Source organism: Macrosteles quadrilineatus, unplaced genomic scaffold (assembly GCF_028750875.1).
Source record: "Macrosteles quadrilineatus isolate MER2022 unplaced genomic scaffold, UCM_ALF_1.0 Scaffold_7__1_contigs__length_78375512, whole genome shotgun sequence".
Taxonomy (NCBI): Eukaryota; Metazoa; Arthropoda; class Insecta; order Hemiptera; family Cicadellidae; genus Macrosteles; species Macrosteles quadrilineatus.
Window position 1 is genome coordinate 43,123,779 of NW_026542600.1, and position 24,801 is coordinate 43,148,579.

A 24,801-nucleotide genomic window follows, 5' to 3' on the forward strand; every position below is an offset into this window, starting at 1 on the left:
ATAAAGGTATGCTGAGTTTAGTTTTCCTGCTATAACCTGTTAAAAAATTAATAGCGGATATTCCAAAATGACTGCCATTTTGATTAGGGGAGCAATATTGACCTCTAGTTTGCGCCATTTAATTTGTCTTGAGAGACCATTTAAAATGAGGGGTCACATGATAGGTGTTTACTTTTAAAAATTTGGGGCTGCCCCCAAAATACCCCATTTTGGGGGCCGGGTACAAGTTCTAACTTTAATGAAAAAGTGCATTTTTCAATTTTGTAAACATGTGCCGAGTTTGGTTTTCCCACTGCCACACGTTATAAAGTTAACTGGGGGTGTCCAGACTTTATCATGATTGCTCATGTTAAATTAAAATGGCTGTCATTTTGATTAGGCGTGCGATATTGACCTCTGGTTTGCGCCATTCAATTTCTCTTAATAAACCCTTTAAAATGAGGGGTCACATGATAGGTGTTTACGTTTGAAAATTTGGGGCTGCCCCCAAAATACCCCATTTTGGGGGCTGGGGCAAAGTTGTAACTTTGATGAAAAAGTGCAATTTCTTATGTTGTAAATATGTGTCGAGTTAGGCTTTCCTATTGCAACGCGTTAAAAAGTTAACTAGGGGTATCCACACATTTGCCCAACCCTGTATATCTACAGGGTGCTTTTTTTAACGCAACACAAAATACAAGTACCAAGAGACATTGTTTTAGGACATAACTAGCTCATAATTTGGCATCTCTGTTTTCTTTACTTCATTCTCAATCAGCTGATATGTTGCTACAAAGTTATGTCGTAGATAATAGTGGTATTGGGAATTAATTGTGAATAAGACTGTGAATAAATTAATTGTGAATAAACAGACTTACTAAACAGACTTACTGCATTATGTTAAACATTATGTTAAACATTGTGTTTTCTAAAGCTTAAATAGTATGTATTGTCGGAGAATGATTTAAAATTAAATCGTTAGATATATGCAAAAAAGGTTTTGAACTAAGATTAAGATTCCAGGTGTAATTCCAGTATTTAATAATTCAACTATAATAGACTTGTTAAAAAATAAGGAAAACCGGCTCTGAAAAAACCTACGCTTGCAATATACACACACTATTTAGGATAAAAAGGGGCTATTTAGGGCTAAAAAATCTTAAGTTCGCAATCTAAAAATAGTAAAGCCTATTTGATTGCAAATCTTATTTCAATTAGGGTCAAAGTAAATGGGCTTTTTACCTTTTTTGCTACAAAGCTGGCCCCCTCTTCATTTCTAGCTTGTAGTATACATAGCCTTGGCAAGTCATCTTTGGAGAGGTTTTTGGCAAAATGAGACTTTTTTGCTTTGCCATTTCGCCTCAGAAGTGTATGGGCTGCGTTCCCTGAGTAGTTCAAAGTGTTCACCGCCACTAGGTCACCTGTGAGTTTGGTAGATTCTGTAACTGGCTGAAATTATAAATTAACAACATCTAAATCTTATCGTAGAGTGACATTATGGGTGCAAAAATACCATGTCAATGATTAACTTCTTGATCAGCATCGTACGTGTTATTAAATTAACTGAAAAAAACAAACGTTCAAAAACGTAAAAACAAACAGACTTGTATATTTTTGTCAGTGATGTACATTAGAAAATTAAAAGTGCACCAGTTTTTACAATATTAAATTATTTTGTTATAGTACATACAATGCAACAAATGAAAAGAATTTTCCGCAGCAAGCATTATTAAGATTAGGTGGCAGAGACACTGTTAAATACTCTTGAAATGCAAAATTCTTAGTGATTTACATAAGACCCCACAACGACCTTCCATTGTTCTTGTTTTTGGTGAAAGGTATTCTGATCTAATTATAATTTGGTCAAACCTAATCAATGGAATGTTGTTGATGTGTGGATAAAATAAATATACTATTAACATCTAATGATAACGAAGAATAAAGAGGGGTTTTAGTGGCGAAATTAAAAAATTAAAAATAACTTGCATTTTTTACTTATACTACCATTGCAATGGATCTGATTTTACAACAGTGTAAAAAGATAAGTGTTTTAACATCATTTCAGGCTTATGAACAGCTGAACGCGCTGAACAGCAACTGTCTGGAAACAACAGTTTTGAAATACACTTTCCAACAGCTGGAGGAACGTCCCCAGCTCTTGTGGAGTATATTCAACAGTTGCACTTAAATACTCAACTTCTTAGGACCACGGCTGGTGCACATATTTACAAAATTATGTTTCACCAAACTCAAATGACAGAATAATGTTGTAAATAACTATTCATGATAGTAATACAAGCTAATTTATTTTCATGAACAAGAAAGAACCAAGTTTATTAAGACAAATTGTCAAACACTTACCTTTAGTTTACCGTTAACTAGTCCTGGCACAACAGGGTTGGGAGTGTTGTAGTTAAGGGTAGGAGGGATCAACCCTTCTTCGAGCGCAAAGATGGCTTTTGTCAATGAAACAAAACTTGACGATGTCTCAGTATTTCCGTAGTTTCCAGTTCCACACCCAATCAACAACGAGGAATTCCGCTTCTCACAAAACACCTTTTCAACTGCATTGAGCTCATCGGCGTCCCGATCCTGATAATTTAATGGAAACAATATTTAATTTCTCAGAACGGTAAGTGGTATATGAAATCATACTATTGACTAGTAAAATAGGTTACAAAATGTAAAACGTTACTTTTTATACAAAGGAATTTATTTTGGCTAGTCGGACTGAGCGGTAGCGTTACTAGCAGTGATGGTAGAAACCAACCCAATGGACCTAGTGGTTTGATACAGATTATTTTATAAATTATTTTTACAATTTCTTTTAATTTTGTATCGTTAGAATTGTTATAAAATTGTCTAAATAAAACATTACCAAAGTAGTTTTGTTTGATGACCATTGTTTGATTCCAATGGTTTGATGACAACTTGTTAACCATAAACCCTGAAAAACCCCAACTCATACACTTTTCCATAACTAACAAACACCACAAGAGTTTTAGCCTTTTCGTAGATGAAACAGTGGTTCACCCAACTGACAGAGTTAAGTTCTTGGGATTGACCCTAGACAAAGGTCTCAGTTTCAAGAGCCATATAGAAAGCATTTCAGGAAAGATAAGCTCAGGAATATTTGTGTTGCGCAGCTTGAAACACACAACAAACTACAAAGTCTTGATTTCTGCATATTATGGCCTCATCTACCCCCACTTAGCGTATGCTGTACCAATTTGGGGTCATGAGAGTAGAAACACCAAGTTTCTATTCAAACTCCAAAAGATGGGCAGTGCGAACTATTTTTTCACTGCCCAAGCGCCAATCTTGCAGATATTACTTCAAGAAATATAACATTTTAACTTTCCCCAGTTTATATATCCTGCAAACATTAACTTTTGTCAAACAAAATTTTTCTTTATTTTTAGTCTCAGATAAATCTTCAGCCTGTCTATACACCTTGCGAAATACACATGATTTACCTATTCCGAAATATAAAACCTCCTTTTTCAGAAAGCATACACTCTACAACGGTATCAAACTACACAATAACCTATCCCAGTCCCTGAAGTTGGAATCAAACCATTCAAAGTTTAGGAAACGTTAAAAAAATGATCTAATTAGCTTCTCATGTTACAGTGTGAAGGAGTTTTTTTCAACCTGTAATAAAGAATGATAAGCTCAATTAGTTTTTGTAAATAGATGGTAAGCATATTTGTAAATATTATTTGTAAGCCTTGAGTTGTACTTTTTTTCTGACTTAGCTAATGCAAGACATTTTTTGTTAATTTTAGCTGAATAAACGAATTTGAATTTGAATTTGAATTTTATTCAAATCAGTTTTGTTTTGTTTGATGTTATTTCAGTTCATAAGTTTTAATGGCCGCCATTTAAAAACTACAAAGTACGTCTTTGTGTTCTTCATCTATGAAACAATTAACTACAAAAAGCCATTATCAAATTAAAAATAGCTTTCTTAAAACAAATGACGGCTATACGGGTAACTTTTAAGTTTTGGAAACTTTAAACATGATAATTTAGATTGTATTTGGTCCATATATAAAGCATTAAAATGACGGTAGATAGTTTGGGGACACCCTGTAATGTCAACCAAGCTTGTTTCATATATGCAAGGAATTGTGGCAACTGATTTAAAATTGAATCGCTATACCTGTACCATTTAAATGTTTATTTATGTTTTGGTTTTGGATCTAAAATGTTTACTAATGTATTATTCGTTAATCCTTTGAAATATTATTGGTTGAAATTGTTGTATAGTTTTTTTTGTTAATTTATGACGACTGTCAAAACATTGTATTTTGTGTCTACGATAAATTCGTTTCACTGGAACGAATTTGGATTTCAACTGGAATCAGCTCTTGATTCTTTATTCTTAAAAATGTATTCTGTTATTACTTAAATCATATGATATGAAAAGACTATGTTTAACCTGTTACCTTTTTGATATATAAATGGCACGATTATATATATCTTTGGAAAAATGATTGAAATAAGTACCACAGAAATTTATGTCATGTTGAATTTCTAGTTATTTTAATAAGAGTTACATCAGCTAAGCCATACCAAACCATATTCGTGTTGACTCATTCATTTAAGGAAAATTGTAAATATATTTATAAATTATATGATATTATATATTTTAAGCTAATCCCATACCTTATTACAAAATCCGAATGTTTCAACGTAGGACACATCTTTCGGATTAATCTCGCTCTTAGTGTAAAAATCGTTAAAGAAATGTTCTAAAGAAGGGTTGATGGACGTGTAACTGCTAGGATGCCCATTGAGACATCGTGTCTGAGTGTTGAGAACAGTACAGTAATTTCTCTTGGCGTCTTGGGTCCTTTGTATGAAAAAAGACACGATTCCTTCACTTCTGAGAAATCCATCAGCTGGAAAAGACGATTAATAATGTTAATTAATGGATGTAAATTGCAACGTGTGTGTGTACACCAGCACCATAACGTAGAATTCTTTGAGAAAGCCAAACCATTTATTTCTGCAACAAATTAACTTTATAATTAAATAACTCAATCCGTTGTGCTATAATCTCAACATTATGAATTAACTTTATATACAGGTATTTCAATGTTACTTAAATTAAGGACCGTATCTATAAAAGAGGAATAAAATTATAATTTACTAAATTCTTCTCATTTCAAATTCATGTCACGTTCTCTCGATTATCCTATATTTTCTCAAACTCAGCTCTCTTTCAGTGTATATTACGCCAAGTGTGTGAGACTTGATTATTACCTTTGGCATCGAATGGCGAACATCTCTCCGATTCCGACAGGAGCTCCGGGTCGATGTCCATGAATTCTCTATCGATGCTGTTGTGGAAGGTGAGGTTTACACAGGTCACTATAGCCGCTTCCACATGCCCTTGACCTACGATGGCAGCCGCTTTCTCAAGTCCCTGGACCGCAGAAACCCACGTCGAGTCGACGTTGTAGCTAGGACCTGAAACCACAACTTAATCATCCAAACTGCACTTGACTCTTCACAAACTTAAAATACCCAACCAAACTAAAATGTTTAAGAAGTCATTGTGTCAAGTTATAAAAACATTGTTTTCTTGACCTTTCGTGATACAGAAAATGACCGAATATCTTTGGTTGAGCTCTACTAAATAGGTTGGAGAGAAATTGCAACATTTTATAATTTGAAGTGGGGGGGGGGGGGGCGGGGAATAAGAAACCCAATTTTCATCCCATAAACCTACTTCTACTTCCCATGGTGTCGGTTTGCGATGAACTCATTTGAATAAAAGTTTATTTATACATAAATAAAATCGGATACCTTTTACTCGTATTACCGTCCTATATAAGCACAACAAGCCATATTTTATACAAATATTTGTACAAATATCAGTATAAGTAAGTGTCGACATTAATAAACTGAGTACCATTTTAAGTATAAAATACTGACCAGGTTTGACACTAAGACCATTTTCCCATTTTCCACAAAAGAAATGGCATTAGTGTCAGTATTTTATTAAGTAACTTAAATTAAATACATCCCGGGTCCAGGTCTTACCAAGAAATGATAAAAGCGTAATCCCTAAATGGGAAATTCACTAAAACTACTAAATTGACATTTAATTTCCATGATGCCTACGTCAACCCATTTCATCGTGTAGATGACGTCCCACTGGCTGTAGTATATCATGTAAATAGTGAGTTAATAACATATTGTTGAACTCGAGAATAATGATAACTCAAGAACCATAAATGAGTAGGCCTACAACGATTGTTCCAATTTTCCCATACAACATGAAAAAGAAAAGGTTGAAACAATTTCTGAAATCAGATTATAGTAATTTGCAAAGTGAACTTTTGGAAACATTTCAGGTCATCAAAGATTTTGTAATGCGATTCTATAATTTCCGTTCTAGCTTTCTCCATCCAGGAAATGACGATTAAAGAAGATTGGCACAATGCAGGTCTGTGACTGAATTCAAGGCCAATCAAGGTCAAGGTCATTGAGGTATCGTTTGATGTTAGAGTGAGGTAATACTCTGTCTGAACAGTTAACCCAATAGTATTATTGGTGAAACCGAGTTTTAAAGAAAATCAATGTAGCAGTGGTATCCAGTGTGGGGGGACCAAATTACCAATTTAAAAATAGGCCTACATACGAAAATTTAATTTTATTCTATATTCTATGTACCCTGCCATTACATCTTAAATTTTAGATCAAACTACACTATTATATCTAAATGCAGGGATTTTCTTGGCAAGGCTGTTGTTTTGTAAATATAGTCTATTTGTATTTTTTTTTATATTTCACTATCTATTTATTATTTATGTTATTTGTATATGCTATTTATTTACACTTGAATTATTATGTACATTCTGTATATCTAAATGCATGTATTTTCACGATTTTCACTAAGGACAGAGCTAATGCTATATTATTGTTATAAATGTTTTTTTTTTCATCTGGTTTTGTTGCATGAATGTAAAAATAGAGTTTGTCCGTTGATATGTAAAACAAATAAATAAGTATTTATGTAAACGTAATACCTACGTATTTGTATTAATTTAATACCTGTATACAGCCCCTCTATACCACAATTTGTTTTCTTACTTCTTGTCTTTTTCTAAAAAATACCTTAAAGTTTTCCAGGCTACGACCTATTTCCATTTTTCACAAAAGTTGAAAAGCTCTTTTCACATGTCATATTTATTGTTAAGTGTAACAATTCATGTTCTGTTATTTATTTACCATACTTAACGGAGCAAGAAAAACCAACTGAAGACTTATTCAATACTTAGTACTAGTTTAATACTTTACTTTAAAACACGTAAGTATTTTTGCTTGGATGTATCAGATAATACGTTTTACAAAATATACTTATTTATTTCTGTAAACTCTTTCGTTATATTACAATAACAGATTTCTCTATCATCATAATTTTCACCTATTCGACTAAAACCATAACCAACTCTTAAAACCACTTGAAGCTTATTTTGTCAACGATTATAGTAGTTTACGCAACGATTGCGTAAAGATAGTGTTAACCACACGAGTAGAAATTTAAGGTATGATCCTTGGCGAGTATCTTAAAAACTTCTACGAGTGTCGTTAAGACTATTTACGCGAGTTGCGTACACTACTTTACCTACGACCGTTATTTTAATTACTAATTATCACTACTTAACTTCTAAGAAAGGTTATTTTTTCGTTTATAACCTCTCATTGCCACTGCCAGTCATGCAACGACTCGTCGTACCAATCACTAATTACAACAATCGTTAACAATTAAATTGGTAAACAACTGATTAGTGAAGTTTGAAGCATTGCAATTTTACTTATTTTCTCTCAATCTTTGAGCCTCACGGTGAACGGGTCTGTTACCCGTGTTGTTAAGTAAAAAACTATGCTGTTATGTAAGTAAACAATGCTGTTAAGTGAGTCTTTTCAATTTTAAGGACTGAACTTAATTGAACGGCTAGTTAAAAACACTGCTGTAGGTTAAATTAATTTATAAGCTACCCCTACAATAGCAGTTGGACCCTATACGTTATAACCTAACCGTCGGACGGCAATGACAATGAAACGGTCAGACCTACCAACCTAACCTAACATACCAACCTTTTTCATGGATATAACCTTGCAAGGCACGAGCTTTAATCTTTTTCTTTTAAGTCGAATCTTGTGACAGCGGTAAAGTCAAACAGGTGCGGGATGGTAACAAATGCAGGATTTATATATTTTACGTTTTGGAATTAGTATTACCCCTATTTGTATAGGCAACCGTAGGAAAAATATTGTATGCAATTGAAATATTTAAATTCACCTGTAAAGTTATAAACGTAAGACAGGCGGTTGGCGAACATTGTCCTGGCCAGCCCCTGCATCGCTTGGCCATCAAGAAAAGATCCATCGAAATATCTGAGGACCTCGGCATCAGTAGTAGTTGAAGCGACAATGACAGATATGTTTCTTCCCTTCATAGCGCATGGATTGACTCCTGAAAACATTTTAGTTGCATTATAAAAAATACGCACAATAAAATAGGTTGGTTTCATATAATATAGAGTGATAATGTTCTGTAACATTATTTTATAGGCACCTCTAGGTATTTGATTCCTTCTTAAATCAATGCCACTTTCCATCATTCTTTAAAATCGACCCTACGCTTTTTAATGGAAAATTTTTGTGATTAAGCTATCTTCAAACATTGTTACATATGAACTAGTCGCTCCTATAGTTTTGTTTAAACGTGTATTAATACTATGGTTGTAAACTATATATGTCCCATAAGATTAATGAAAGGTGGTTGTATAATGTATACATATTTTGATCAAGTTTGTTAAAAAAAATAAACTATTTGGTTAAAATGTTTGCAAGTAAAACAGAATCAGAAAAATTGAAACATTAAGAATGTGACATCTCATAGACTAAAGTGGGATTCAATTTCAATGATTGTTCAATACTAATTCCAAAAAATTAACGTTATCAGCAATCTGACACATACTCTCTCATATTACCTGTCAACAGCCCGTGTGAGGGGAGGCGAGTAACTAGGACCTTGGTAGGGAAAATCACAAAAGTTGCAATCGTTTTTGGACCGTAACTTGTACAGCAATGAGAGTTAGACTTTTGTTACTTAAAGTTCAAAGGTCTATAACATACTAAATGTTAATCAAAATCGTTCGAGCTAGCCTTTTGAAGATCCAATTATATTTGTTATTTTATGGGTTTTTATGGGGCAATAACCATTAAAGAATTTAACATCAATAAAGGAAAAAACGCCTGGACGCACCATCGATTAGTACCTACATACCAAATTTCATCAAAATCGGGCCGTAGGTGTGGTCTGTAACTTTGTACACATCTACAAACACACACACACACTTCGTGGGTTCAGGGGGACCTAAAACTGATATACCCTCCCAAAACTCAAACTCGAAAATATTGACGAAAACAATTCCTTCTCTATTAACTATGCATAGTAGAAGAAATTAAAGAAATCATTGAACAAGAAAATAATACAGCATGTCTTTTGTTTTTGTACGATGTTTACAAAAATACATTGATTAGAATGCTTCTTGGATTTTCTTGTGATTGTAAAAATAAAACGAAAGAAAAATAATCGTAAAAAATATTTTAGAAAACAAATATTTAATAGATATGCTGAGTATAGTTATTGATAAATATTTGTCACTATAGAGTTTGAATGAAACACAATCTCTATATCAAAAATGAGACACGTTTTAAATGGGTAAACTAGGCTACCTGCATCTATCATAGCCTCTGTGCTAGCTTCCATTGACAAACCCAGAACGGGGTCCGAGGAGAGACCCAGTTTCTTCGGGACGCCGAAGAATGCGATGTCAAACTTCTCGACGTCTGGAACTTTGCCGGTCAAAAATGGCTTATCACGCTCGGCTGGAATAACATTACACTTCAATATCAACATGATACAAACTGTTACAAAATACATATTTGGTACAGTAATGCAGAGTAAACAAATCAATAAAGGACAAGTTTAGGTTTATGTTAAAACTTGTATCGTGGTAGTCACTTGCTTAGCGAAATTGTTTGGAACATTCTCCAAAAAAATCAATATGGTATGTACAGAATGTAAAGATAGGCTTTGCTAGGTAATTATATGATCCGTGTTGATTGTTATTATTCAAATATCCCCATCTTTCTTGTCAACACCGGGCATTAAAAAAATATAAGATTTGTGTCTAACTTTTTATCACCACCTTCCACTCTGCTCTCACAACTAAAATGCCGACACCGAGCGTCCAATACCATTTATTTCACATTTCTTAATGTTACTAGAACCAAAAATATGTTGATCATCATAACAGGTTGTTCACACCGAAGTGACTGTTGTTCCGAAACTCATTAAAAATTAATTTTAATACATTATTCCCAAAAAGACTCCTACAAATTTACCGAAATCCAAGTTTACTACATGCACTATGACAGCTGTAAATGAAAAGTTGTAAGGACTATAACAAACTAAATCTTAATCAAAATTGTTCGAGCCGGTCTTTTGAAAATCCGATTTTATTCGTTGTTTTAAGAACTTTTATGGGGCAGTAACCATTACAGAATAACACTTTCTAAAAAAGTTATTAAAATAAAATACATCCTAGTGTGTATTTACATTTTTCTCTACCTTTGGCGTTGTATATCACTAATAGTATAAGTTTTTCACTATTACACTTAATAGTCACTATTACGTAGGCTGATAGTGTTGGAAAAGAATCACCAACGAGTGGTAGTATGTAGTATACATTTCCAGTATTAGAATGCAATTTCAGCAAAATTGTTCTTTTGGTAAATTTAAAACTAGTTTATTTTAAAACTGTAATATTAAAAGTCAATTCCAAACACTTCACTAATACTGATGGGTCTGAACTATGAAGGGTTCGTTCTTTTGATTGTATACGGACCCTAAAACTAATTTAAAACAAATAAACACTATGCGTGTTTACCCAATCAAGTAAACGGTTATTATGGGCTCAATACATGTATGGACGACTTTGTTCTCTAGTCTAGTAATAACGTTGCTAAAATATATGTTACACTATCATTTGTTTCCATAGAATGAAGGAAACTCATTTTTATCCAGAAGTTATAATCGTTGATATACTATATATTTTTTTACTTTTCCCACTTATTTCAACAGCTCTACTTATTTTACTATACTCGCTACTGCTTTAAGATAATGTCCACGAGAAGATAAATAATGTATGTACTTATTCCAACGTCACAAAAACTCGTGGGATTATAAAGTCTAGAATGGCAGCTAGGTCAATGCATCGATGTGCTTCACCCAGGTATTAACAATTCAAATCTCCAAATCGTCAAGTTCAAGGTTGATTCTTCAGATGAATAATTGATCAAGGCATTGGTTCTAAAACCAGCTGAAATCGAATGAACCTAAGCTAAATGAAGTTATGTTGTTTACCTTTTGTTGCCAGGTTCTTGAAGTTGTTAAGGCGTATATATATAGAGGGAATAGTTATCAACTAAATAGCCTGTTAAATATTTTATAACATAAACATAAGTTCAATTGATACATAATGTTTTAGATTTTCAAAATCGATACGAGGGATTTTGAATTGTCAAATATATTTTCTTTGGTCGAATTCGAGCATGGATCAAGCTCAACATCTTAGACTATACTGTTTGTTTCATTATCCTAAGCCCCAATCACATTTTTTCTCTTCCATTGACAAATATATAGTTATCGAGTGTGAATAGAGGTATATGTTTACTTTGAGCTGAGCGCAGCAATTTGAATATTATTAGAATCTGAATAAAATTGTTAATAGTTTAAAAATATAGGGTGATCCTTTCAAGTATATTACACTGTCGTCTTAAATTAGAATAAATGATATAATGAACTAATAAAAGTACTCAATTTTGTTGTTTGATTTCATTCAGTTTTGTTCTCGGAAGAAAAAAATCTGTCTAAAATAGGAATATTTTTCGATTAGATAATCAGTACCTAACATAAAAGAGGAAAGCCACCAAGACAAATTAAACACGGCAAAGATAATCAAATCAAATTAAAAAAATCTCAATCTTCAATCTAATTAAAAAACAAAAAGTCAAATATAATTTTGGTTTTTTACTTCTTTAAACTCATTGTTTAATCCACATGCGGTTCATTGCTGTTCTAAAGTTTGGCCAAACGTATCTAAGAATGTTTACTACTCTGGATATTTCACCTACTACACGTCAAGTGAAAAAAAACATAAGGGTCGTCAGTAATACGAGTGTTGTTTCAAATCTTAGTAACATAAAAAATACTTTACTAAAGTTTTTATACAACATGTAAACAAACATTTTTGGTTTAACTTCAATAAATAATGGATATTCAATTGAATTTTAAATATATTTAGGTTTATTTATATGAATAAATAAATCATTGGTCATATTTAAAACAAATTTTGATTACAGAAATGAACATTTAGGTATATCATTGACCTACTTCATTCACCCGATTTTTACAAAATTTGTAGACGACCTACTAAATACCATAAACGAAATACATACTACGGAAAATATCCTTCATTACCCTATACGATCGTCAAGATTAGGACCTTTGCCATTTTAGTATCCTATTTAACTAATGAGCTATATCTATTGTTGTAACAAGTTGCATATCATATTAATATTATATAACTAATGTCATTAGTTTCTATTATAGTTACTAGTGAAAGAGTTGAATCTGAGCCAAGACCATATAGTTCCTTAAAGAACCAAACCTAGTTGAATATATTAATGTTAAATATAGATATTACCTGGGTTCCACCTCTTGTCATCTGGTGTCAACAAGAACTCTTTGGAGAATAGTTTTTCCTTGAACTCTTGAACATTGTGACAGTTCGGAAACTTTCCAGATATTCCTGATATCACGACCTCGTATGGGTATATACCCATTGTCGATCACTTCTCTGAAAAGTTTATAAGTGTGAAAACTCTCTAATTGTATAAAACCTACAGTCCCCGTAGTTTCAGGTTTCAGTATTATACCATAGCCTCCTTTAATACAAGGCCGTTCAGTTGGTGTGGCAACGTCACACGGCCGGCCTATTGGTATGGCAATAACAGTATACATAAATATTGCATAGAGGCTACATTGCAGTGCATCAGCTGTTTTGGTTGGTGTGTGGCAACGTCGCACGGCCGGCCTATTGGTATTGCAATAACAGTAAACATAAATATTGCATAGAGGCTACATTGCAGTGCATTAGCTGTTTCGGTTGGTGTGTGGCAACGTCACACGGGTGGCCTATTGGTATGGCAATAACAGTAAACATAAATATTGCATAGAGGCTACATTGCAGTGCATTAGCTGTTTCGGTTGGTGTGTGGCAACGTCACACGGGTGGCCTATTGGTATGGCAATAACAGTAAACATAAATATTGCATAGAGGCTACATTGCAGTGCATTAGCTGTTTCGGTTGGTGTGTGGCAACGTCACACGGGTGGCCTATTGGTATTGCAATAACAGTAAACATAAATATTGCATAGAGGCTACATTGCAGTGCATTAGCTGTTTCGGTTGGTGTGTGGCAACGTCACACGGGTGGCCTATTGGTATGGCAATAACAGTAAACATAAATATTGCATAGAGGCTACATTGCAGTGCATTAGCTGTTTCGGTTGGTGTGTGGCAACGTCACACGGGTGGCCTATTGGTATGGCAATAACAGTGCATCAGGTGTTTCGGTACTTTCAACTGCGGCGTTGCCACTTTTGCCTCGCCGCGACCTTGTATTAGAGGAGGTCATGATTAGACTTATCGGGAAATCGTTTAAAACAGTATAAAAATTATTAAATGTATATAAATAACAATTCAAACTCCACAGACTTCAAAAGATCATATAAAATATACAAATTATCTGGATCAAACCATCGTTAATAAGATTAAATAGGAAAACATTTTGTTTTTTCCATGGTGTTTGTAATTTTACATAGCATACGAATCATACAATAAATATGAGTAATATGGGCCAGTACAAAGTCTTTTTCTCTACTTCATACCAATTTATTTCAACCGATTTATTAGGAAACCATTCATTCACTAGCCAATCAACTTTTTCATTCTTTTACAAGGGGGTTTGCTGCAGGGTATTTTTATATATAATGCATGATAATATAGGCTGAAAATAGTTCAGTCAAACCTTTTCAAGTAAAAAATCCTTTATAGCCTGTGTTCAATACGAAGGAATTAATCAATTGTTTTTTAAAACATAAGTCCATTTAAATATAAAGTTTTATAAAATTAAAACAATTTGATCCAATTTCCTTACTTACTCCTACGTTGTTTAAGTTTAACTGTGCTAAAAATACAAATAATGTGAATTAGATTGACATATTTAGGATAATTGTAATTATCATAAAACGAAAATTAAAGAATTAAAGTCATTAAAGGATTCTCAGATAATTATTTGCACGTGGGGCAAATTATGAGCATTATCTCTTTCAAATAAATACGACGTACAACTATTTTTTATTTAAATGAGTTTTTTAAGGTGATCTCTGATTTATATTAATTCTCATTTTTAAGTCATAAGTCGTTTATTCAGCAAAATTAACATAAAATGCATTAGCTACGTCAAAAAACACAATGAAATACTGTATTTACATAAAAAATCTCTTCTTCGTAAGAGAAATTTTTCAAATGTTGGGCTCCGAACCACCGGGCTACGGATAATACTAACAATACAAGTGAAAACGTCATTGGTTTATGGGTACATTCAACTCGCATCCATTAGACCTGTCGTGTAAAATAAGACGGATGCAATTAAGCTTTTTCAACATGGGAATTTGTTTGGGAGCTACTTGTATCTGAATGTGAAATCTTTTTCAATCGCCATTGGGTTATTACCTATGTGATGTTACTTAAAGTTGAGTTAGTTTTACACTGATTTTGAGATTCAAGATTTCTTATGCAGGTATTATAAAACCTACAAGAGCAATCTAGTGATAAGGTGTGTGGATCACTGTTGCTTTTAGTATCATGCAGAAATATATAATGTGAATTAATTTTTAAACATTGTTGGTAATTGTTTCATGTATATGTTACTAAATGTTATTACACTAAACAAAGTGTACATTATAGTTGTTTCTTGAAAATAGCTAACATGCAATTTTTGATAAAAAATAATTACTGGTTCGTTTTAAAAGAATTGATTGACTCTAACAGCGTAGAGAATCAATCGTGAAAACTTCACATCATAATTTACAAATACTGTTCAATCCATAAAATGGTTATGTTGTGATTGTTAGTATAATGATCCAGAATACGTCACTTTAGCGTTAAGTACTTTATGTACAAATAATTATTGAAAAACTATTAGTTATGTTGATTAGGTATAATATTAGGGGTTTAAAATTAGTTGTAAACGTGACAGATTCAATTACCTATAAGATAACTTGAAGCCCTCCTGTGAAATCACTGACACTATACAACCAACTGCAACTCGTGTGCTCAATATAACTTAGATCAAACACTGACCAGTTTGGGGTAGGCTTGCATCAATCTAAACTTTCACTCCAGAATTTATTCATCGTGTCCCTGAGACTTTGACCCAAAGCCATTGTTTCTAAAGAAGAGTCAAAAAGAAAAGAGCCTTAATTAGCACTAATTTTCATAACGGAAAGTTTGTTTGGCTGTAAGTTCATAGCCCTTAGATCTTGAGAGTGATCACATTTCAATGAAAGGGCTGCATCTCCATTGTCCATTGTATTGTGCAAATTATCTAAGAATAGTAATTGTTCACACTGAGCTGACTTGTAGATCAACCATAGCTCAATCATTTGCATTTTTTCCGGTTCCTTATTTGGCTATAAATGTCTTATAACATTTATAGTATATCGAAAACTCTTTTCCGATTAGGATTAATATTCTGTTGATGTATGGATTATTTATTCACAGTTAAAAATAGAGAATAAATATTGGATAAAACAAAAATTGGAGACTATATCGGCAATGTTTAACATAGACTACGTTATCAGTTGATTACCCAGTTTATAGATGTCAACTGATAGTAATGGACTCAATATTTTTTCAGAACATTTTTCACAGTCCGTCATTTTTGCCTTCCGTATTAACGAATAATATCATGATAGTGGTTCTATTGTTATGGTTTGAGTTGGATATGTTTTATGCAAAAATAAATTTAATTTAAATTAATTTGTGTTAAAATTCATACATGAATGACCTTTATTTTGAAAGGCATTTAAAATAATCAAACAAAAGTTATACTGTGTCACGTATATGATATGTATTGCAACATCAAAGTTTGAAAGTAGGCAAATGATTTGTTTAGGTACAAAAGTAGACCTGGCATTTGAAAACATTTTTGGAAGGCTTATGATTATTGACAAAAAACATTTTAATACATTTTTATATAGGTAAAACATTAACTCTTTTAGTACTGAATTTGATCGTTCTTATGTTTTTATTGCAACATTTAAAAAGCATTGTCGCTGTGTATTTATCAACTTATTATCAATAATAAAAAATCCCAGTATTAATACAATGGAAAACAAATTTGTAAATTTAATTTCCAATTGATAATATCCCTACGTCGAAATTTGTTCCAAGGCTTGAGTCATTCCTTTTTATACTTGCCTAGCTTAGCTTCCGACATTCTACCATCTACTCTAGCAAACGATTGCTCAATAACAGCCACACATTGGATAATTTATTCCTTCGTTAACTAAGCACTTGAATTCAGTTTTTCCAACGTGATCACTGGGAGAAATTGTACTAATGAACTTCTTTCTCTAACATTCTCCCAGCCCATAAGGGTAATATAATAATTTGTAACTATATATAGGGCTTGATAAATAATAGGGGGAAAAGAGTTTTATTGCTACCGTCCCATTAGTTATTAAATCCCGTCCCTCTCATGAGGTATTAAATGAAAATATCTTGGAGAGGAAGATCCAATAGGTAAAATAATGGAATTTTATATTAAGCAAATCTGCGTATTAATTAGTTGGTTTTTCTATTTCTTCGACATAATCTTAAACGGCGATTCCCCAGGAGCACTAAAATCGTAGAATACAATAATAATGCATTAATTTATGTATCAAAGCAAACATGAACAACCCACGCTCTAAAATTCAGCAAAGATAGCGTAACTTACTACTACACTTAACATTTTATTTAATCACTAGATTCAAAGTGCGTATTTATGTTTTCAGATGGAAAGTAAATCGAAATTCACTACAAAGCTACTTAACCCCGGAAAGCCTAACATACCTTCCAAGAACCTCCTCCAAACATTCCATTTTAAAGGAGCCTAAATCTTGTAGTCCACTTAGGGTGGGTTGACTATGGAATAAGAACTCGTGTTTTTTTTTTTCTGAACGAAGAAGCTCCTTATTAAAATGTACTCTACCATAACTTTCCTGCACTTTTGGTCTTCACAGGTAGGAGTGAAGACAATATAAATAAAACAACTTATAAATTAAATACCTTAACCAATTGTGTACCTACGAGAATTACCTGATCTACTTTTTCCTTTTTAAAACACAAAGCTTCATACGAATTTCATTGACCAAAATGTAAACACAATCTCACTTATAACCAAACTTAAGATTTCCCATATTTTAAAAGCGAATTTCAGGTCAAAACAACACCTCCACTGCAGAAAATCTGCAGACTTAGCGAATTGCGATTGATTATACGTTCAGTAAAATATTACCGTATCTGTGTCTCCTTGAAAATGTCAGATTTATTTTCTAAGTAAATAACATTAGCCTAACGGGTACTTAGGTTTACTGCAATAAGGGAAGGTAATAAAGGTTTGTTTTTAGCTAAATGTTAATAATTTGAAAAGATATTTCCAAAAACGATAAAATTATGTTTATAAACAAGCACACTACTACAGTTTACGTTTCCTCCATAAAAACTACATAATAATAATTCAAAGCTTTTTTAAATTTTCTCCTTAGCCCTAAGCCCATAACAACGCTTCAATATACTAAATCTTTTGTTTCTAAGCTTTAACAAGACTTGGAAAGAAATGTTTATATTTATAGGGAAAATAGGAAAAACTATTTCCATCCCATATAAACCCCCATAAACCCCCGTTCCCATAGCCCGATTATGCTAGTTCGGGATCCCATACGAATTAACATAATCTGTGTCTGGTCAAGTTGTTAAACTGAGACCGACGGTCGTAGCTTATTCCTTATACGGGAAATTCGCTAAACAAGTTTCTGTCTTATAAGATTCGTAACTCTTCTCTTATCTTATTAAGAAGACAGAGGATATTGAGTCATTGTCGTATAAAAAATTTAAGGAGTTCGCTAAAATTATGTACAATATTTTGAAACTTGTTATTAATAGTAAATATTCAAATAAAAACTGCATTCAATAATAAAAAATAAAACATAAACATAAATTTCTGTTATAAATAAAGTTGTAATATTTAAGTTTAGTACTAAAAATGTTTATATAAAATTGCCTACAAAGAACTTTAACCATTTTAAGCGTATGGCTTGCAAAGAGTTTTAAAAGCTGTATAAGTGTTTGGTTTTTATAGAATATTTTGTAATCCTGGCCCAAAAATTACTATACGAAAATATTTTGATACAACTTAAACTGATCGGTCTTCTCAATATTCTTGCTAATGTGAAAGATTGCCGAGGAATAAAAGCTTAAAAATTTACATTTTCCTACTTGTTTTAATGTTTTAAATATGACTTTATAACTATAGAAAAATTGTTTTGCATCACTGCGTATATAAATTAGTTATTTGTGCAACTCATTCATTTTCACTAACTAACTATATATGGATAAAAATTACTCGAGCTATCAAGTTCACATGAAAGATTCGCTTATGCATATCACTCGAGGGAAATACTTACAAAGCCGTAGGCGAGTGAGAAATGGTTTCTCGAGTGAGGCAATTGCACTTTGCACTCGAGTTACACATTACATTTTTCCTACAGTTAACCATAAAACAAATAAATTGGTAAAGAAACGTGACATATTTTTACACAGAAGTGAACTTTTAATATTACATTTTATGATACAACAGTACAACAGCTGACCAGCTGATTTACAGCCAGTGCTGCCAATGTATTTCGCGCGCATACGACCTTGTCTGCATGTTACGCGCTCACTATTTCGTGCCTTCACGTTGCAAATCTGGAGTGAGTGAGACAAAGTAATTAGAGTGAGACAATGTTAACGTTGTCTCACTGATGAGCGAATTGGCCACATTTCTTTCTCAAATCAGTGAGAGAACATGTACATTGTTAGGTAACTGTAGGAAAAAGCTATTTTCGATCACAGGTGATTTTAAAGAAATCAATTGTTATCCAAGCTCTAATTTAGAACAAGGGGAAAAACTATCAGAGGATTTTACCTTTTTTAATTTCACTTTCCCTTGCTCTGAATCAGTTTGTTTACAATGTATTCATATTATTGAAATAAGCTGATTTCACTTTTTAACAAAACAAAATTGAACAGAAATATGCATAAGCGAATCTTTCATGTGAACTTGATAGCTCGAGTAATTTTTATCCAAATTTATGAAAAAATGTGGTTTTAAGGTTTAGGGTGGGATAAAAGTGAATGGGAACCAGCAAGATCGAGTTAAGGGAACAGGATATGTTATGGGGTTTTAAAATGTTCAAAAACTGTTTTCATTCAAATTTCACCATTTAAACATCGAAATGCCTAATTTTAATTAAATTCATCGTGTAGAGAATAAAAAACCGTGTATATTGAAGTGTTGATGTACAATGAAATACTATGGAGGAGAAAAAACTGTGATAGTTTTGCTTACCTGTATGAATATATTTTGATCAAATGTGGCATTTCTATTTTATTCTTTCTACACTTTAAAAATTATGCAAAAAAAACGCGTTGTACATTCTCCGTAGCAGCAAACCTTAGTATTTGTCAAATATAACATTATTTAATAGGGGAATATTTATATATGTTTCGTTTACACATTTGAATAAAAATCCAAATCAGACAAATTGAAATTCGCTTAGTTTGAAGGTTTTGCTGCGGTGGGGTCATTAGTTTGTAGTGTGTGTTTACTACACAATGAGCATAACTATGTTATGCCTTGATAAACCTTGAACTTCATCTTCAAATTTTCATCTCAGTAGGTAAGTTTCCTACAACCTTTTTTCTTTTATTTTCATATTAACATAATGCCAATTAGAAAACATAATGGTTTTAGTTTTACTTAGGTCTGACTGTGAGTCTGTATGTGAGTATTTTTGCGTCATGATGAAAATTATTGCTTCAACTAGTGATCTTCTGGCACTTTCTCCAATTATTCCCATCCTTGGGTTTGCCTCGTACTTGAAATATAGTGTTCCTGTGTTCGGCTTTGCCTCAGACATGAAACCTGATCGCACACCGGAAAATGCCATTTTCGGCACTTGTATTGAAATATTAATAATACGTGATTGACGTGATTGTGTATATAGTGGTGCGAAGGAAAATTGCGATTCTAGTTCCAGCAATAAACGAAGATTTTTTTAATGACAATGCATTCCAGAAAAAAATCGCCAGACACAATAACACTTACAGTTGCATGGTTACAGATTTTCAGCGTATGAAAACTATTTTGTTCATACCTACCTTTGTTCTTTCAGGAAATAAACCTTTGAAAAAATATTGTAGGATTATTTACCCAGCATGAGTTTATATATTTCAAGGAAACAGTTGACTATTGTTTATTTATTTTGTACTGATGTAGTTATTACATAACACTGAACATCACGTAACTGAGAGTAAGTCTGTCAGAGACAAATAAGCCGCAATCACATATTACTTTAAATTTAGACTTGATGTAGAAGTTTTTATGTTAGATTATGCTAACACTAATGCATTTATGAAGTAAAAATCTAGCATTTTGGTGATTCGGTGGCTCAGTTGGTATCGTGATGGACTTTGGATCCATGGCAGTGATGTCGTGGGTTCGGATCCTGGAAGTACAGTACATAAATTCATTTCAACTGGAGTACCGAACCAGGTCACCTCTTGCTTTGCTGGATAGGCCTAAGATTCACGCTACAGGTCTGAGGCCTATGTGTACGTGCAAATTCAAAGTAAAAAGCATATCTCTTAAAAACTATCCTTATCACTTGGCTAAAAGAGCAATAAGATACAACTTAAAGTTGAATGACAACCTGCTTGGATAATACTTTAAGAAAGCAGACCTATTCCATAGCAAATATGTGTACTATTTTGATAAATTTTCAATGCTAATTTTCAATACAGAAAATCAATTCATAGAACTATAGTTTTAATAGTAACTTCTTACTCACTAGGTATCTGTCATTTTATTGGAAATTAAATAACAAATACGTTTAATGTCAATTAAAACCCTTCAAGATAGTAAATGTGTACCCAGAATGGTGAGTGATATTTCAATTTAATAGTCTATCATCTTCAAGGGAACAGTTTAACTGTAAATACTGTATAATGTTTTACGTCTTTTAGACGATTGTTGAATGTATTTTTATTGACATCTTGCTGGTAAAACTAGTATAACCTTTTAGAACAGGAAACAGATGTTATATTTTGATCTTACAAGATATTTTTCTAAAGTCAAAGTAAGTTAAGGTGAAAGCATAATAAAATGGAAACGCTTTTATGGAATATTAGCAGAGACAGATTTTCTTGCAGCTCAGATCACTGGAGTTTAGATTTTAGTTCCAAAATACATATTTTTTTCTATAGTAGTAACCAATATTGAACATCTCAGATTTTCCAAGTCACGATACTTTAATTTTTATAATTTAATCACTTTCTTCTAAAGACTATTTTAATCGTAAAATTCAGTAATTTGTCCTTGGATTCAAATCCTTTAAAAGATAAAAATACGTGCATTTTTTATTGGTTTAAAACAATATACTGGTATCGTGCTAAAAATAAATCATACTTTGATGTTGATTAAGTTTCTTACGATAGCTTGATGTAGAGATGATGCATTTCAATTTTCTGGAAAGACATTAGGTATGAATCAAAACACATTTGAATAGACAACAAATATGTTTATTTACATTGAATAGCATGTTATTTCTTCCATGAGTGGACCACATTTTCATTTATCACAGAAGCTGTTGTTTGTGAGACGAGCAGCTGAGAGTGGGTAAGATAGTCAGCAACTTTGATATTGGGTGGGTCTTGGCAAAACTAGAAACAACACATAGTCAGAACAAAGCAACAACACACTATCTTTGTATGTTCATAAATCAATTCCACAAATTTGGAATTTCTCAAGAATTACAAAAGTTATACACACGAAGGCTGATATTGTTGTGTACTTATAGGAAATCCTTTAAATAACATTTGATCTTAAATGTGTAAACACGTAGAAAGTCCTTGATACACTTCAAAAATATATGTTTAAGGCAATATGGTGCACGTCAGTCTGTGCTCTTGCCATCGAAAATATCAGATTCCTAATTCTTGATTGCTGAATTAGGATTACTTTTGGTTACTTTCTACGTTTTCTCAAGAGAACTAAGGAAACCCCAAACTAATAAGAATAGACGAACGCAAATCTTTTGTGAGGGGGTTTGTAGCCTGTATATTTATGTAAAGTGAAGTTTGATCAAACCATGTCTTTGAAAGCGAAATGGCATAGCTAAATGTATCTGAATCTACCAAGAACATTCAAACTAAGGGTGTACACAAGACACTTACTTAACTTATCTTTAGTAGTCGAAAATAAGATACGTAAGTAATTAATTGTAAATTATTTAATTCATTTATTTTAATGCACCGAAAATCTTTTAAAATTATTCTTAGAACGTGTTTAAATCAAGTATGAGCTATTTGGACACTCATAATTATACTTTTAATTGTAATAAACCAATGGTGATATCTATTGTGGTCTTACAACATTTAAGTGGTACGACGACGTGTCTAGACTACAAATATTGTGTTTACATTACAAATATAAAACTTTATAGTGCAAGAATTCTCACCCTTGAGAGATGATCAAGGTAGTTGAGCAGGTCATTCTTGTTGCAAATCACGTTGTCAACCATTCCAATGATGGGGACTTTGGAGGGTTCGTAGTTGAGGAAGGATGTCAGTTGATGATTGAGCGAAGTGACTCCTCTAGCCACGTGATCCCTCACATCGGGCTCCAAGGTTTGTAGAAGCTGAGTAAGCCTCTCCTTCCAGTTTTTGTAGTTCTTAAAAAAAAAAAAAAAACAAAAGCGATATTAACAAACAACGCCATTTATAATCATCCCAATATTCAGATGTTCGGATTTTTGCCTCGTAGAATTATAATTGGTACTATGATATTGAACACAATATATTCTTCCAAGAAATATAATTTATTTTTATTATATCCACAATAACGTAAAAAATAAATAATCGCAACATAAAATAATTAGTAGGTTTTTCTTAATAGGGTTATGTCTATTATTGTAAAAACTCCAAAACAATACTTTAACAACAGTCAACAATATTCTAATTATGAGAAATTTAACTTTTAGACGGATAAATTAAAATTAACTAAAATGGAAGGCTCATTTTTGCAATAACACAGGAAATAGTGCCAGATGTAAAGGCTTTATTAGTACAAATACAATGGTACAGGGTTATTACAAATGATGGACCCATTTTTAATGCTTTATAATTTTTATACTATTAAACTTACCGCTATAAAATACGCATCAGACGAAAAAGCAATTTAAAGAGTTTATGCCTTCCAAAGACACATCATTTAACAAAATTGATCCAGCAGAACTGTAGATTTATTTGTAGAAAGTTAAAAAGTAATCTCCAACTTTTTTTACCACTAGAAATTTGGAGGTTACTTGAATTTTTTGCAAATAACTTTTAAATGGTGAGGAAATCGACCAAAGTGGAAGGTAATATTCCGAAAGAGAATAAAATTTCCTACAATCTACTATTATGCATTTTTTTTTTTAAATTTCTAGTGGTAAAAAAAGTTGGAGATTACTTTTTAACTTTCTACAAATAAATCTACAGTTCTGCTGGATCAATTTTGATAAATGATGTGTCTTTGGAAGTCATAAACTCTTTAAGTTGCTTTTTCGTTTGATGCGTATTTTATAGCGGTAAGTTTAATAGTATAAAAATTATAAAGCATTAAAAATGGGTCCATCATTTGTAATAACCCTGTATATTAGACAGGTAAACAAGCGATTTTTAAGCTTGATCCAGAGGCTACCTCACCATGAAAAAAGCGATTTTTGTATGAAACAGTTATACAGGGTGGCTGAAAAGTAACCTTCTTAGATATGAGGGACTACTATAATAATTGTGGTCAATTTTGAAAATGTTGCCCTTAGGGGTAGCGGGGGTAGGGGTTAGCTTAAAATTTTCCAATGACAAGTATAGTCGAATTGGGTAACATTTTATAGGTCTTGACGAAACATAACAATTAACATAAAGGAAATAGAAATCGGACTATTAACAACAAAATGGCAGCTAAAAATGATTAAGACAATGGTTATTAAAAGTTATTTTGAACTGTTTTTTTGTTATTTATGATCCAATTTCTATTTTCTTTTTGTCAATTGTTATGTTTCGTTAAGTTATTTAAAATGATAACAAACTCGACTATACTTGCTATTTGAAAATGTTGAGCCACCCCCTGCCCCCGCTACCCCTAATGGCAAAATTATTGTAGCCCTACATATCCAAACAAGTTGCCGCAAACCGATTTCAAATATCTCAAATAGTTAAAAAGTTAAACGAGTGCAAGTTATTTTTCAGCCATCCTCATGGTTATTTGGATTTGAAACGTTTTAGAGTGCCATTTTGTTATTAGTTGGCCAATTTT

The 24,801-nt window shown here is 32.5% G+C and overlaps 2 protein-coding genes across 3 annotated transcripts in view; both read right to left on the reverse strand.

Annotated features, from left to right (window-relative positions):
* The window catches only part of LOC128997793 (fatty acid synthase-like), a 51,466-nt gene extending 35,979 nt beyond the window's left edge, over window positions 1-15,487 (reverse strand). For both annotated transcript variants that reach the window (XM_054423503.1, XM_054423502.1), the window contains exons 1-8: window positions 15,407-15,487; window positions 12,777-12,929; window positions 9,742-9,894; window positions 8,300-8,473; window positions 5,251-5,457; window positions 4,651-4,886; window positions 2,341-2,571; window positions 1,222-1,428 (exon numbers count right to left, since the gene is read on the reverse strand). In XM_054423503.1, the coding sequence (XP_054279478.1) occupies window positions 1,222-1,428; window positions 2,341-2,571; window positions 4,651-4,886; window positions 5,251-5,457; window positions 8,300-8,473; window positions 9,742-9,894; window positions 12,777-12,915 (1,347 nt within the window). In that variant the 5' untranslated portion in view covers window positions 12,916-12,929; window positions 15,407-15,487. The remainder of the gene's footprint in view (window positions 1-1,221; window positions 1,429-2,340; window positions 2,572-4,650; window positions 4,887-5,250; window positions 5,458-8,299; window positions 8,474-9,741; window positions 9,895-12,776; window positions 12,930-15,406) is intronic.
* A 6,516-nt stretch (window positions 15,488-22,003) lies between these two features.
* The window catches only part of LOC128997794 (fatty acid synthase-like), a 44,409-nt gene continuing 41,611 nt past the window's right edge, over window positions 22,004-24,801 (reverse strand). The window contains exons 35-36 of the mRNA XM_054423504.1: window positions 22,964-23,176; window positions 22,004-22,166 (exon numbers count right to left, since the gene is read on the reverse strand). Of these exons, the coding sequence (XP_054279479.1) occupies window positions 22,047-22,166; window positions 22,964-23,176 (333 nt within the window). The 3' untranslated portion in view covers window positions 22,004-22,046. The remainder of the gene's footprint in view (window positions 22,167-22,963; window positions 23,177-24,801) is intronic.